Source organism: Mesoplodon densirostris, chromosome 16 (assembly GCF_025265405.1).
Source record: "Mesoplodon densirostris isolate mMesDen1 chromosome 16, mMesDen1 primary haplotype, whole genome shotgun sequence".
NCBI classification, from domain to species: Eukaryota; Metazoa; Chordata; class Mammalia; order Artiodactyla; family Ziphiidae; genus Mesoplodon; species Mesoplodon densirostris.
In genome coordinates, this window is record NC_082676.1 from 36748748 (window position 1) to 36765202 (window position 16455).

The window sequence follows — 16455 nt, forward strand, 5'->3', positions numbered from 1 at the left end:
CCTGAACTTCCAAAGCACAAATGCCTCCCTGCTCATCTCCCTCCTGTGGGCATCTTTGTTTCCCCCCCATTTAAAAGCCAGATATGCTGGTGGGTGGTCCAGACCCAGAGTACGACAGAGCTTTGGGTTAAGTGTGTGTCTGTTCTCCCTCTGGCTGTGAGAGACCCTCCCCAGCCAGCCCCAGGCCCAGCCGCCAGCTCCAGGAGGAAGGAAACACCCGAATGCCTCCATGCCTGGGGCCACATCAGCCCACAGCCCTGAGCAGACCAAGCAGAGGGCAGGCTGTACGCAAGCTCTGGCATCAGCTAACTGTCCTCAGATCACCCAGCAGTCGTGCCCTAAGAGGTCGGGACGAGAGTCACTGGACAGCTCTGTCCGCAGGCAGGTGCCTTTCCGGCTAAAGTTGGCCTGGATTTCTTTGTTCTCCCTGAATTCATGTCCTTACATGTAGGGGTGATCAATGAACTCTACTGACTTTCTATGCAATGTTTTTCATTCCTCTGATTGTAGGAAAACAAACCTCCCTGAAAATAGCAGAGGAGCCAGGGGGAGCTTAACGCCTGTCCTTCAGGGCTGAGCACAAAGTGAAACAGCGATGGTGATTTACTAGGTCTTGAACTTGGGGACAGTAGCCTTTGCCTTAAATGCACTGTGGCAGGCACCTCTCGACGGGCCTGTGAAAACAAGAGTCTGTCCTTAGCCGTCCCAAGCTGCTCCTCTCTGAGGCCAGTAAGCCAGCTGCATGGAGGGGGTGGAGCAGGGTGAGGTCCTGGCGAGCGTGGTGGGCTGGTGGTCGTGCCCCTTCAGCCTGGAGGTGTGGCTCCCTCCCTGGATGTCCTTTGTTGTCACACTCATTTGTCCCCTTCTACCTCACTAACCATGCTCCCACTCGATCTTACCCCTCACCCCTCAGAAACGTGAGGCAAGTGGGATCCGGGAAGAGAAAACCTAGAAGCGTGGCGTCCGTGAGTGTATCTTGGCCTGGTGGGCAGGCGGCTTCCCTCTTGTGAGCACAACACGGACAGACAGCTGTTCTCTGTGAGGCATGGGGACTGTCCTCTTGGCTTCCACCTGTTCCTGAAGCTCTCACAGCTGTTTCCTTTGCAGGCAGGGGCCGTCTCGGGCCTCAGAGGGCCTTGCCTTTGGCCCGCCTCTGCACTCTGTCCATTCCTGCTCAGCTGTTAAGATCCGTCACAGCCATTTCCCTTGCCCTGGGCTGCCCCTCCATGGCCACGTGAGGTCACTTCCCCAGGATTCCCACTTGGCCTCAGGGAGCTCTGCTGTCTCTGGCGCTGGGCGGTTATCGTTTCAGCCCCTCTGTGAGACCTCCTTGGGAATCTTCTGAAGGGCAGGAGAGAATACGGCCTTCTCCAGCCCTCATGCCCAGTCTTCAGTCACGTGACCCTTTCTTCCCCAAAGAATAGGCCAGTTTCCGCCCCCGTGCTGAAGAAAACCAGCTCCCAGGGCTGCTGGTTAGGTGAGGTGGCCAGAGTGTTCTGATGGAAAGAACTTGGAAGCGCTTACCGGGAGGAGCTTACATTTAGAGCCCCCCCCACCCGCCGCCGCTGCTGCTGCGGTCTCATTTGGGCCTTGATGGCGTTAGGGGAGCCTTCGTGACCCCCGAGGCAGAGCTCCTGCCCTAAGTGTCAAGGTGGTGGCCTGGGACTCCAATATGCCGTACGTCTGTTTCCCCAGTGCACTGAATGTCGGTCCGGCCAGCAGCACACCTGCTTGCTAAGAGGATGGTCCAGTTTGGCATTGTTAATTCCCATTCCCATCCCTCGCTGCCTTTTGGTAGACAAAAACTACCGGGAAAAGAAGGGAAAGCAAGTTGCCAGTTAAAGTTCCAAAAAAGATCAAGGCTTTGAGACCCTTAGAGATGTGCAGAAAACTGAGGCCAGAGCACTTGGGGCTGATCGAGGTGGCAGAGGAAGGGGCGTGGGCAGTGCCGAGCTGAGCATAAAATGAGCCCTACCCTGGAGTCTGCCCTGCCCTAGCAGCCTGGGAGCCTCATCCCTGGTCAGGGAAGAAGAAGGACATGCAGTTCACCACCACCACCACCACCGTCTGTCCCATCGCAGGAACTGCCCCCACCAGCCCAGGCCTTCTGTCACCACCTTCCCTCCAAAGAGACTGTGTCCACACTGTCAGTGGCATCCTCCCCATTTTCATTTTTGGATGAAGTGACATTTAGCTTTAACAAGACATTTCCAAAGCGCCTAGTCTCCTCCAAAATGCTAATTTTAAAAGTTGGGCATTGTAGGTGAAGGACCTTAAAAAAAAAAAAGGCTAGTGAGAGAAAGACATTAGGCTAGGCATAAATGTGCACTTCCCATCCCCGCTATTCAACATTTAAAATAGCTTTGAGTTGCTCTTCATGGATCATTTTAGCTTATCCAATAGTGTAGAGTCTGTGTTACTGTAATTTCTGTAGTGTTTAGGCTTTCATCTCTACCACAAAATATGCTATTATGCTATGTATCAAGCTTTCTGTGATCAGAAAGGAAAGGTGCCTTATATCTCAATGTCATGGCTACATCCCTATGGAAAATAATCAGAAGCACAGTGTGTACGGAAGCATTGGGACTTCCGTTGGTGAAACCAGACACCAGTCAGCAAGATGCATTGAAGTGGCACGGGGCTGCTTTTGTTTTCTGGTTCCCTTTCTTCTTTTTTCATTTTCCTTTTTTTGTTCTTTTCTCTCTCTCTCTCTCTTTTTTTTTTTTTTTTTTTTTTTTTTTTGCCTAGTTTGCTTTAAACAGAAAGCACTTAAATAGATGACTATGTGTAAAAGCTCTGTGCAATAGAAATCATTTTTCTTCATTTTTAAGAGGTAACGTATTGCACACCAAATGAACTCAAAGTAAGCTTTAGACCAGGACGATTCAGGTTGTGGAGGAGGACAAGTTTGTCCACTGTAGTTCCGTGTGTTCATGAACTGAAGGGAAAACAGGCCTCCCCAGCATCCCCCCACCCCCATCTCAGCTTGCCTCTTGCTGACCGCCAAGCTAGGCGTGTAGGGCCCACGGGCACCCACCAGAACTTCTGGCTGGGTGGCAGGGCGGGTGGAGGGGGTCTGTGACTCAGCAGCTGAGAACCTTCCCCAGTGTGAGACCACAGCTATCCCTTCCAGCACTTAACCTTTTCTTGTTGAGATGGATTGACTGCTACTGACCCGCCAGCGTGCGTGAGGATAATTATAAAAGGATGTTTCCTTGAGAAAAAAAAAAATTATTTCTAGCCTCTTCTATTTATTATTAGGTTAATCCTTTAAGTACTTATCAGGAGTATATTGTTATTTTGTGTCGTTGTCGTTGTCGTCATAAATGCTTTTTGCTATCACTCCAGTGGTTACCGTCTTCTGCCTCCTGCCCTCCCCGGCCCCGAAGAACCCAAGGGTCTGGGAGATGTGGAGGGGGGTGGGGGGGGAGGGGGAGGGGGGGCCGGCGGGGGCTTCTCCAGCAGAATCAGACGTCTGTCTCCAGGGCAGCCACCCAAACACTGGTGGTCTCCACACGTCTAACTTTTCAAAATGAGAGAGTTGATGAACAACAACAAAAAATGTACCAATGTAAGGAAACGCCGGGTTGAAGGACACTCGCATGAGGAGCTATAGAGGAGACTTAGAAAAAGCAAAGCTCGGTTCCCCAAAGCCTCCTAGAGCCTCTGGTCAGACTTCTGGGTTCATGACGTTTCAGGAGCCCCGGGCAGAGCGGGTGCGGCGGCCTGGTCGAGGCTGACTTCGGGTGAGAAAGGTTTCCGGCAAGGCTCACATGGGCTGACAGGTTTCGGTTGGCTTTCGTTTCTGTTGTTTTCCTTGCCTGCAAAGTTGGTCAGAACCTTCTCGAGGAACAACCGTGTTTCTTAGTCGGGCTGCGGCTTAAGGACCCACCCCAGGGGGGTGGGGTGGAGTCCCTTATCCCCTCTCACATGATCAAGTGTGGAGGAAGTTTGGACCAGGGGCAGAGCTTTCTGTGGCTAGAGGCACAGCCAACAAGACACCCAGTTGCTTGCTCATCGGGTGTTGGGGTGCAGTGGGACTGGTGGTGGAGGCCAAGGTGGGGCTCCCAGAGGGCCCACCGACCGCCGACTCACTCTCCGTGCCATGACTTTTCCCTCCTCTGACATCATTTGGGGTCCTGCTTCTGTCCTCGTCTCTTTGAAAGAAAGCCCTCTGATGAAATAACGGCCCCCATCCCTCCCCCGCCAAAGGGTTTTCATTTCCCTCCAAGTAGTCTATGCATTTCTCTCTCTCTCTCTCTCTCTCTCTCTCTCTCTCTCTCTCTCTCTCACTCACTCTCAAACCGTTTTCTGCCTCCTTGGAAAAACAGGCATCTCATGTCCCACTCTCTGAGACCCCCTCAGAAAATGCTGTGCATTTGGGAGGCATGAGGATTCGTTCAAAATTCCAAAAGCATTTGCGGATAGCTTGTCATAAAATAAAAGTGGGGAAAAGCAAAAGAAAAGGCGGTGTCCCCCACGTCCCTTTCCACTGAGTAAGACCTAGCTCTTTGCAATTGTGCAATAAACTACTTGCCATGAGAGCGGGTGGCCACGCTCCTGCCCAGACTACTAACTAGCACAGCACAGGACGGCCGGCCGCACGGCGGGCCTCTTCCAGATGACTCCTAATAAGCTCAGCTCCCACCCCCCCCCCCGCACCCCGTGTCTTGTGGTGTCTTACATTTTAGCAGTATTTTATATTTTCTGTAATGCACTAAGTCTTAGATGTTTTTAGAGCTCATTTGTTCATACAATCACAGACTTTTTTTTTAATCCTCACAATGACCCAATTGACCAAAAAAAAAAAACAAAAAAACAAAAAAAACACATCATTTTTGTACAAATAGCTTTGAGAAAGGTCTCTGTTGTGTTGCTGTGAGCCATCTCTAGTAACATTTTATTTCTGCTATTTGTTTTCAACACGGTAAGTCAAAAGTTGATCCGCCTGGCATGGGGGTGGGGGGAGGCACCCGTCGGCCCCCGGGCGTTGTCCCTTCTGTCTTTGGTTAGCCATACGATGTTTGTTCTCAGCACTGTACAACGGTCCCTATATGATATGGAGAAGCAATATCACTGTATGAAACTCACACCATGTATTATTATTATTCACTAGCACCGTAGGTGTGATAATTGAAGTAAATATCTTTTATACAAACACAAGAATGTGTGGGTCGTTTTTATTTAAAGGGCTCTGGCCTGAGGAGGAGCAGCAAACACTTTCATTTTGGGTCCAAAGGGCACCTCGAGAATTGCCTTCCCGTGCTTCCTGGGGCGTGTGGCGTCGGGGCAGGTGTCGGCAGGAACCTGGGCCGGGCATAGGACGCGTGGGGATCTGGGGACCAGCAGGCCCTGCTGTCCTCAGGTCTCCGTCTGGGCACACGGTACGTGCTCTGTAAGGGCCTGCATCGCTGCTTACTGTTATGTCGCCCTTACCGTTCGGGTACTTTTGAAGTGTTGGCCCTCCTGGCACCCGCCTCCTTGTCTGTGAAATAGGGGCACCGTCGCGAGTCTCACAGGCCTGTGAGGACCAGGAATGGTGGGCGACCGTGTAGGGTGTGGCGCCGGCGGCCTGGCCTCAGCCTGCTCTGTGGGGTCTCTTGCTTCGTCCCTGACTCCTGTGATGTGAAGAAGGACAAGCTCAGGGCACCTGTGAATGCAGGCGAATGGGTGGGAAGACGAAGGCAGGAACCGTGTCTTGTGGGCTTCCAGAATGATCGGGCTCCTGAGAAAGGGCCTCTCCAGCCATCGCTCAGGGCTGGAGGTGGGAGAGCCCTGCAGAGTTGGCTGCTATGTGGTCCATGTGCTTGTGACCGAGGAGGCTTCTCGTCTTGAGATTTACAGGATTGGAAAAGAATTGCCATCCTCACCAATGTAGGACTGGTGGGGGGGGGGGGTATATTAGTTCGTTGTGCCTTGATGTGTAGGTTTCAGCATGTGAAGCTCCCACACATGATACAGAAGCGTGAGCTAAACGCAACTCAATTTCCCCTCCATAGGAGACCCCAGAGCAGGGAGAGTCTCCCACCAGTGCTAGGGGCTTCCAGCAGCCCCTGTCTCAACCTGTCACTCAGGTGTGGAAGTGTAGAGCTGTCCCCAAATGTCTGCCCACCCACCCTCCATGGGAGAAGTTGGCCTAAAACCAGTAAGGCTCTCCCAGTTCGGCACTGAGAAACTTAAACCTCACTGGGAATCTTTTCTGTTTCTAGTTTAGGCACACCCCCACTTTTTAAAGATCCTTTAACTAAATTAAAAGATATAATGTAAAAAAAAAAAAAAAGCACTTAGCACAAACTCTTTTTACCCAGAAGATCTCCCCAAGTGCTTTTGCCGTGAGATTTAATTAAGCAGAACTGCAGTTGCACATGGTTTCGCAGGGCTGACTCTTGTTTTTGTAAACGGCCAGCTCCAGAGGCAGAAAAACGAGCAAGATTTCAGGCTCTGACTGCTGTCGGGTGCTGTCCCCACGGGGGCAGAGCGTTCAGCCTCCCTGTGCACGGCCTTTCTCCTTTCTCTCTGGTTAAGTGGATCTGAGCAAAATTATGTGCCTTATTTAATGCACTGGGGAATTGCAGGTTTATACAGGGTAAGGCGACACGATGATGTAATTATTAAAGTGTATGAGTCGTCCACAGCAATCCGGTCTGCTGGTGTTTAAAAGGGCTTTCAAGTGGCTGCCTTGGGGTGTGTTGCTATCTCCTCCATGGTCCTAGCTGCTGGATTTGGGGGACACGCAATTTGCAGGCCCACGTGTGGGGAGCCAGGGTGAGAACCCAGAGGGCTGGGGAGAACTGTTGTGATGTTGGTGGGCACCTGGGAAAAGGCTAGCAGATTTCACCAGAGCGGCCTTGACGTGGGAGGTGGCATTTGTGATGGACAGGCAGGGAGGACACCCAAATCGAGGGGCAGCACGTGCACAGAAGAAGGGCGACAACCTGGCGGGTCAGTGGAGCAGGAAGCCGCGGCGCTGGGGTAGGGCGTGCGAGGCGGGAGGCGGACGACCGTACTGTTGGTGAGAACAAAGCCAGGTCTGGAGGGATGCTTCACTAGGTGATGCTTGTTCTCTGATGTCGAGAAGGATTCGGGTGCAGCCGAGAGAGTCTGCAACCATACTTGGAGTGAGGGGGCCCCAGCCAGGGAGGAAGTGCCCCTCACCCCCTGGAGCCCCCCAGCAAGTATGCACTCACTGATTGGGGTGCAGGGTTGCCCTGGGGCTCTGTGCTGGCAGATCTGCAGGCCCAGTGCCAGGGCACAGCCTGGAGGGATCTGGGTGAGGCCTGAGCAGTTATCAGGCGGTGGGTCCAGCAGAGGCCAGCTGGCCCTGCCAGGCTCCTGCCACCTGTGCCCAGCCACCTCTGCCCCAACCTGGGAGACCTGCAGCCCTGGGGATCCCTGTGCAACCTCCCACCTAGAAGAAATGGTGCTTCTCTGCTGGGCGGAATCCGCCAGCGAATCGCACACTGAGGGTTCACTGTGGATCACTGCTCTGGGCGCTGGGGTTATAGCCGGAGACAAACAAGGAGCTGACCTTCTAGTGTGGGGAGGAAGATGATAGACATAATAAATGAATAAGTGAATCACATGGCCACTTAGACGGTGCTAAGTGTTATGGGAGAAAAACAAGGCAAGGCGACAGGAGGAGCAAGTGGAGGGGTTAAAGTTTTAAATAGGTGGTCAGGGTAGGCCTCACTAAGAAGGTAACGTGTGAACAGAGTCTTGACAGAGGTGAGGGAATGAACCATACAGACACCCAAGGGAAGAACATTTCAGGCAGAGGGAACAGCAAGTGCAAAGGTCCTGTGGTACAGACGTGCTTGGAAACCAGTACAGCTGGAGCACAGTGACCAAGGGGAGGGGCAGGAGGTGACGAGGTCGGAGAGGCAAAGGGGGAGGCGTGGCAGGTGGGGCCTGGTAGGGCTCTGGCTGTTGTTACTCCGAGGGTTGCGGGGGGCCTATAAGATTTGAACAGAGGGTGGTCTGATCTTACTGTGTAAAAGGCTCTCTGGCTGTTGCTTTGTGACTAGATTGTAGGGGTGAGGGTGGAGGAAGGGAGACCAGTGCGGGGGGCTGTTGCCACAATCCAGATGGGAGGTTGCAACCCAGACCAGGTGGTGGCAGTGGTGAAACTGATTGGATTCTGGATCTATCTGGAAGAGAAAGCCAAAAGCAGGACATGTGACAGATGAGATGTAAGGAGTGTTGGAGAAGGGCAAAGTATGGCCCCAGGGGTTTGGTCTGAGCCACTGAAGAATGGCCTTGCTTCTGCTCCTCTCAGCCCAGAGGATGCCGCCTCTTGGGGCCATGGGACTGGGGCTCCTGTTGGGGCGAAGCAGACTGCGGGGTGGGGGGGATCAGGCTTCAATTCGGACCCGTTAAGTTTGAGATGTCACTTAGACAGCCAAGTGGAGGATAAGCCCAGGGAAAGGAGTAGACTGGAGACGTACATGCACTGGAGGGTCATCGGCTTATAAATGGCACCCGAGGTGGCCAGAGTGAATGAGAGGAGAGAGAAAGGCATGCAGGGGTGGCGCCCTGGGTGCAGCAGCGTTCAGAGCTTGGAGGGGAGAAGGACCAGCAAAGGAACCCGAGAAGGAGCTGCCAGCAGGGCAGGAGGCCCGGGACAGTGCCCTGGAAACAGGTGCTGATGGGTCAGTAAGATGAGGGCTGAGAAATGAGGACGGAGTGAGGTGTGAGGTCATCAGTGACCTTGGCGAGGACAGTTGGTGGAGTGGGCGTCCAAGTCTGACAGGGAGGGTTTACGGAAGTGGACACTCGAGACTAGGCACCTTCTTCAGGGAGTTTGGCTGGAGGGGTCAGTGGGGTCAAGAGAATGGGAGGGTGTGCGTTTCAGATGGGAGGATAAAGTGCTTGCGTGCTTGTGGGAAGAAGCAAGGGCCGCAGGACACGGAGGAGACTTGCTGAGGCCGCACAGAGCGAGGTGCTGGCACCTGCAGGCACAGGGAGGCATCTCTGGCCACCCGTGGGGACACCCGGGCACAGAGGTGGGGACACCCGGGCACAGAGGTGGGGAGGGGCCGGGCGTGCTAGTGGTTCACCTCCCCTCAGATCCCTCCGGGCAGAGAGACGGTGCGTGTTGCGCCCCTCCAGGGCTCCCGCCTGGCTCGCAGGTGGCTGATTTAATAAAGGGGTCCCCCGAGTTCGGGAAAGCCCTGGGTGTGACACCATCCGATCGCGATCGGGCTACGTTTCTGCATTTGATCGCCCTGCAGTCAGAAATCAGGCCTTTACCCACAGTCATAGTCCTGTCTCCTTAAGTCTTGACCTTGACGTTGCTTTGCTTTCTTTCTCGCCTCGTGAAATTGAAATTCACCCCCTAGAAAGCCCTTCCCGGATTCTCCCAGAAGGACGAGGTCCCATAAAGCTTCATAAAGGGAGGGGGACTGTCTCAGACCCACCTGACGTGGGCCACCTTTCAGAGGCGAGGGGTCTCTCTCCACCGCCCCAGCCCCAAGCCCCACGCTCATCCCTCGGTTCCCCCTCCCCCTCCAAGACGCAGCCTCTCTCTCTGCACAGGCTTTTCCCCGGGTTGCAGATACTCCATCCTGCAGCATCCTCCTGAAAAAACCATCTCTTGAGGATGCCACCCCCCCCACCTGGCATCTGTCCAGAGCGGGCTTGTCCCCACCTCTACACCCCTGCTTCTCCCCACCTCCGCCACTACCTTGCCCGAACGCTCCAGCCTTTCTTGAGACCCCCGTGACCCCTCCTCACTCACTGACGTCTCCTATTCAACGTGGTGTCTTAGCGCTTCCTCCTGATCTCCCCCCGGCTGCCTGCTACCTCTTCTCCGGGTCTTTTCCGGGACGCTCCTGAAAAGGTCAGCATCCCCAGAAGTTCTGGCCATTCTCACCCAGCACGCTCTGGGCATCCATGTCTGCTGCGGGGCGCTCAGTCACCCCAGGACCCGGAGGTCTCCGCAGCCTGCATCTGCAGCCTGTGGGTCCCGCTCCCCACCATACATGTCCCCTTAGCCGTTTCACTGGCACTTCAGACTTGCCATAGCCCAACCACCCAGCGGCTCGCCCCTTCCCCATCTGGGCGGCTACTTCCAAGCACAGGCCTACCCTCCTGGGTTCTCCGCAAAAATGGGGGTCACGACTCTTTCCAGGGCCTTCTACTGCCTTGCCCCAGGGCCCGAATTCAAGCCCAGGTCGGCCAGACTCCAGCTCAGCAGCCTCCCTTGACACCAAGTGGCCACCCAGAGACGTGATCCCAAATCTTGGTCTGAGTGTTCCCACCCCCAGCAGAGGAGACGGAAGGAAGTGAGGGGTGGCGGGTCCCACCCAGGGCCTTCCCGCAGCCTTGCCCCATCACCTCCACTGCCCCGCCTTTGCCCGGCTTCTTCCCGGTGCCCCACAGGCAGCTACCTCCACGCGAGCCGTGAGGGCACGCCAGCCAGCCCTCAGCTTCACCCAGAGCCACTTCTTGGGGAACAGCCACCGCCAGCACTCAGCCGTGCACCCCCGGAGGTCTCCTCAGTGGCTCACCCGCTGCCTGGGAGCTTCTGCAGCAGTGGCTGAGGCAGGCCCTCCAGACCAGCTTAACCGAGTGGCCTGGCGCCCACTGGCTGGGGCAGCCTAGCACAGAGGGCTTGCCGGCAGGGCTCTCACACGCGCACAGAGTGTCACGTGTGCACGGGCAGGGACCTGGGTACCCACCCACCCCCAGCACCAGACACAGGCACAGACGCGCAGGGAACCCGGCCTGGATGTCCCCTCATCTCCCCCCTGCCCACGGACGGCTCCTGGAGCTGCAAGCCGCTCCTTACCCAGGGGCCTGCCGAGGAATCGTCTCACTGACATTTTAGCCAACGTTTGTGCCGTGCTTGGGTCCCCTCAGAACAACGCTGCGTGAACACCTCCCGGGACTGAGCAGCAGGCCACCTCTCCATGGGCTCCCCAACCTCCACCCTGTCCCTTCTGTCCCCGGGGCCTTCATCCCTCAAGGTGGGAGGCTGCCCACCTGCGCCCTCTCTGGGCTCCACGCCCTCCGCTCATCCCCGGGCGGGGTCTGTCCACCCAGAGCCGTTTTTGGACATGCTCCTCTTTGTGGCTGTCCCTTTGGACGCCCGGTGCCCAGAACTGAACCTGTCCCCTTCCTCAGCCCAGGCCCTTCACCTCTAATAGTGATGCCCTCAGGACTTCCCCGGCGGTCCAGTGGTTAGGACTCCCTGCTTCCACTGCAGGGGGCGTGGGTTCGATCCCTGGTCAGGGAGCTAAGATCCCACATGCTGTGTGGCATGGTGGAAAAAAAAAATTTTTTTTTAATTTTTTAACATTAATAATGATGCCCTCTCCCTACATACACCTCACCATGACTCCCGTCCACCTTCCTCCTGTGCGTGTGTGATGCTCACCAAGGCCCCGTCGCCCAGGCCAGCGGGTGGTGACACTTGGGGGGCCGCTCTGGGCCTCTCCCCTCTGGGGTCTACTTAAAGCTCCTGGAGGCCACCCAGGGCCTGCAGGCTGAAGGCCAGACCCCAACCCTGCCACCCACGGTCCTCCTCCATACCCCAGCCTTGCCTTCGGGTCCAGCCTCTTTCCCCAGCCCCACCCTGGACCCTCACTTCGGCCGACACCACCTACCCGCCAGGTACAGAAGGAGCTCAGTGGTGTCTGACGGAAGAAATCCACTCAGAGCCTGAAGCAATGGAGACCCTGATGTGGGGAGGGCTTAGACATAGTCGGCGGTGCACACCTGGGGTCTGCACGGTCCCAGGCCGGGAAGCCTCGGTTCCTCCATCTGTAAAATGGAAATCATCTGATCTGACTGATGAGACTGTCGTGAGGTGTATAAAGGGCTGGGTGTGCAGCAGGCACCCACGAGACGGAGCAGGTGGGGGTGAGTCTGCCCAGGAGGGCCTGGTGCCATTCTCCTGGCACTGCCCACAGCCTGAGGCCTTGGGGCATTTCTGAGGCAACAGTGCCCCCTGGTGGCTACACAGTCTACCCCGAAGCACAGCACTCCAGGCCTCCGGCCTCAAGCCTCCGCTACCCTCTCTGCGGCTCTGAGCAGGGTTTACTGTCGCCATTTTATAAATGAGGCCCAGACAGGGCAAGTCGCTGCCCAGCATCACACAGCCAACCAGAAGTAGGGCCAGACCTCAAACTCGGGTCTGCCCAGCTGCCAGGCCACTGCTGTCCTCCCTGCCGACGGCAGCTGAAGGCACCCACGGGGACTGTGCTGGGAGCCTCGGCAACATCTCCCACCCTCCAAAAAGGCAGGAAAGTCCCCACACAGAATTATTTTGGATTTGCTTTGTTGTAAAGACGACACCTGGCACCGGGCTAGGAGAGAGGGACGGGGCTGTGGGCCAAGGGAGTCCTGGGGGAGCTGCTCCATCCCTAACGCTGCGCTGAAGCGTGTTGGCGGAGGGGCCGAGCAAGTCTGGTGTCAGTGGGAGCCCTCACTCCCCCGGCCCCTGCTCGTTCTGAGGGAGGCCGGCCTGCCCCCCACTGCACCTCCCTTACCTTTCTCCCCACTCCTACCCGCCGCGGCATCTCTCTGGTCATTATCCCAGGGCATCAGCCCTGGAAGAAACTTGGGGCTCATTGGGTTCAGCTTCCTTGCCCTGCTTGCCGGAAGCAGTGAGGCCTGGAGAGGGAGAGGGGCTGGTCACAGCGGAGCCGGGGAGGGGGCTGCCCGCTGCTCCTAAATCTTTGACATGGGCCCCTTCCCCTACTCAGAGAATTCCATGAGCAGCTCATGCCAGGAGTGCCCGACCCCTGCCGGCTGGGCTAATGCTGGCCCCTCGGGCAGGGGCACAGGCTGTGGGCTGGGAGGCACAGAGCGGGGAGAGCACCGCGGGTCCCACCAGCCTGCCTCTGACGGCCACGTCTTCCTTTGGCACAGGGCGCTGTGCAGAGCTGCAGGTCCACGTCACGGAGGTCATGGCCACAGCAGCCGAGCAGAGGGACCTGATCGCCCGCTTGGAGCAGGACCTCAGCACCATCCAGTCCATCCAGCGACCGGATGCCGAGGTGAGCCCACCCCCGACCCTGCCCCCTCACCACCTGCCCAGGGCTCTCTCAGCCTCACTGAATACCAGCTTTCCAAGTAAGCCAGCCCATTCCTCAGGCAGCTGGTGTCCACCTGCCCCGCCCCAAGCCCCACAGGGGCTGTCACCTACAGCCTCTGGGATTTGTCTGCTCACTTCACCACAAAGGCCCAATTGGGGATGCCCAGCCACAGGGCAAAGGACATAAAGCCCCCTGTGTCCGGGCACTGGCTTGGACCTCTGCCCTGGGAGCTCTGGGCAGAAGCAAGGCCAGGATTATCCACCCATCTCACAGCTAGAGGACCTGAGGCCCCGAGATCAGGGAAGGCTGGAGCCCTAAGGACCCTTAGAGGTCATCACATCACCCACCTCATTTTACAGATGAAAAAATGGGGCTCAGGGAGAGAAGCTGGGCTGGCCCAGGGCCACACAGCAGGCTGGCTGGCAGGGCCTAGTTCGCCTGGCCTCTGACGCCCATCAGGGCCAAAAGGCCCGGTGTGAACCCCACCGCTGAGCTCTGGCCTTGAGGTGAACCTGGGGCCCAGCCTTATCTTCAGTGGCCCACACGAGGCATCCTCTTAGGTCCTGCCACCGCTGTGCCCAGCCCCTGCCTCCAGACCGCCCCACCTGCTCCTTGCCCCCTATTTGCTTGGCCTCCTTGAAGGCTGTGCTCAATGCCCAGTGTGGAGGCGCCTCCCTGACCTCTTCCTCTCACCTGCAGGGCGCAGCCGAGCTTGGCCTGGAGAAGATCCCCGAGCCCATCAAGGAGGCCACCGCCCTGTTCTATGGTGAGGAGGGGCCTAGGCAGTGATGGGCAGGGCAGGAAGGGAAAAGAGGTGGTACGGCCTGGGCCCTGGGCCCTAAAGAGCACTCTCCTCCCACAAAGAAGGTCAGGTCTCGACGCCAGCAATCCAGCAGAAACCTAAAAGAGGGGGTGAGCCCCCCACTTGCCCTTCTAGGCCTCACCCCCCCACCATGGGACCCTGACCCCATTGGCCCTGCCAGAGGCCGTCAAAGGCTGGTAGGCGTTGGCTCCCTGGGGAGGCCTCAGCCCTGAGATGCAGCCAGAGGGCTGGAGGGGAGGTGCCTCCTTGGGTGTCGAGGCCAGAACCCAGGGCTGCTGGGCCAGGACACGGTGGCGGTGGTAGGGGGTACCCAGTCCCTTCAGTGTCCCTTTGCTTTCCCCAGGAAGTGGGGCCCCAGTCTGACAGATGTAAGGGTCTCAGATCCAAGTATAGAACAAGGGGAGGGTCACTGGGGCCTGGCCCTCAGACAGTGCAGGCAGGAGGGGCCCACCTCAGGGACACCCCCCTCCCAAGGCCCCTATTCTCATACCCCACCCCTTGCTGCTACCCTGGCCCCTCTCCCCCTTCCCCGGCCTCTCAGCACCTTGTGGCTTCCACCCCATGGCACTTAGCCAGAACTCCCTCGGGGCTGGTGACCTGAGGGCCCACAGCTGGGCTGTGCCTCCCGCTACTCCAAGCCACTGTCCCCTCCCTCCTAGGACCCTCAGCACCAGCCAGCAGCACCCTCCCCGAGGGCCAGGTGGACTCGCTGCTCTCCATCATCTCCAGCCAGAGGGAGCGCTTCCGGGCCCGGAACCAGGAGCTGGAGGCTGTGAGTCACATCCTTCTCTCCCCTACACTCCTTGGACCTCATGAGGACACTGTAGAGGACACACAGGCTTGGGGGAGAAAGATGTGTCACAGACCATAAACCTCAGTGGGATTAGATTTGTTCTGTGCAATCAAGGAGGGCTTCCTAGAGGAGGTGATGCCACGCTGGGCTTTGAAAGAAGATTCAGACACTCAAGGTAAAGGAGTGAGTGGAAACATGGGGCCAAGGAGCCAGAAGGGAGTGCAGGGACAAAACAGAGAGTTGCCAGGCAAGGTCCCTAGTGCCAGGCTGGGGCGCCACCAAAGGGTTTAAGCAGGGGACCAACACTGCCAGGATGGATGGTAAGAAGGTCACTCAGGCAGCCAGTTCAGGACAGAAGCCTGGCCCGGGAAGATGATTTGGGGGTGGTTACCATCGTCCAGGAAGAAACATCTCAATCAGGTGGGAGTTAGCAGGGGCAGGTCCCAGGGAAGAGAGTCTTTGAACCCTATGAAGAGGAACAGCGTACAGATGGCCAAGAGCTCTGTGGGGTCTGAGAGAGCTTGCTGGCTGCTAAGCACCCAGCTGGTGGCCCTCCTGGAGGAGCCCCATAGGGAAAGGGGCAGTCTGGTCTGCAAAGGTGATAGTCCGACTGCACGTGGGTCTTTCACACGCAGTGCCTCCTTAGGGACTCTGCAGACCACTGCCCCCCCAACCCACCCCCCACCCCCTGCATCCCACAGAGCCAGCCCAGGTCCCCCGCTCACTCTCCCAGTAGAAAGAGGAGTCAAGAAGATTTCCGTCTTCTCAAAGAGTCACGGCTTGAGTGGTTTCTGAAATGTTTAGACTCTTGCTCTCCACACCCACAGCTTCCCCCATGGCGTTTCCAGGCTGAGGTCCTGGGGAGGGAGACATTTGCTGAACACCCACTGTGGGCCAGGCCCAGTGCTGGTCCAGTGACAAGGGTGGACCAGATCCAGTGGGACCCTCTGTGATGTGGGCTCTGGAGCAAGAGGCTTCAAATGAAGGACCGTCAGGACTGCTCCCCTCACAGCTGCCTTCATGGACAGTGGACAGGGAATACCCACACGCCACTGAGGGACAGGGGACAGTCACTGTGGAAGGCTAGACAGCCCTTAAAAGAAGGTCTTCAAATTAGATCAAATAGGGAGGAAAGAGTATTTATAATAGTCTACGTTTTGCTTTAAAAATTTAGACTTTTTACCATGTACTTGTATTAAGTCATGGTAAAGGACACATCACTTAATATTTACCATCTTAGGGCTTCCCTGGTGGCGCAGTGGTTGAGAGTCCGCCTGCCGATGCGGGGACGCGGGTTCGTGCCCCGGTCCGGGAGGATCCCACGTGCCGTGGTGTGGCTGGGTCTGTGAGCCATGGCCGCTGAGCCTGCGCGTCTGGAGCCTGTGCTCAGCAACGGGAGAGGCCACAGCAGTGAGAGGCCCGCGTACCGCAAAAAAAAAAAAAAAAAAAAAAATGGTTAAGATGGTAAATTCTTTTCCCCCCTCTGGTATGCGGACCTGTCACTGCTGTGGCCTCTCCCGTTGCTGAGCACAGGCTCCAGACGCGCAGGCTCAGCGGCCATGGCTCACGGACCCAGCCGCACCGTGGCACGTGGGATCCTCCCGGACCGGGGCACGAACCCGCGTCCCCGCATCGGCAGGCGGACTCTCAACCACTGCGCCACCAGGGAAGCCCCCATCTTAGCCATTTTTAAGTGTACAGCTCAGTGGCATTAAGTACATTCACATTGTTAGGCAACAATCACCACCATCCATTCCCAGAACTTCTTCAACATCCCAAACTGTACCCATTAAACACTC

General features: G+C 56.8%; 1 protein-coding gene across 4 annotated transcripts in view; it reads left to right on the forward strand.

The window, feature by feature from the left end:
• CUX1 (cut like homeobox 1) overlaps positions 1 to 16455 on the forward strand; it is a 375507-nt gene that overhangs the window by 352994 nt on the left and 6058 nt on the right. For all 4 annotated transcript variants that reach the window (XM_060078730.1, XM_060078731.1, XM_060078728.1 and 1 more), the window contains exons 15-17: positions 12874 to 13001; positions 13740 to 13806; positions 14523 to 14635. In XM_060078730.1, coding sequence (XP_059934713.1) covers positions 12874 to 13001; positions 13740 to 13806; positions 14523 to 14635 — 308 coding nt within the window. The remainder of the gene's footprint in view (positions 1 to 12873; positions 13002 to 13739; positions 13807 to 14522; positions 14636 to 16455) is intronic.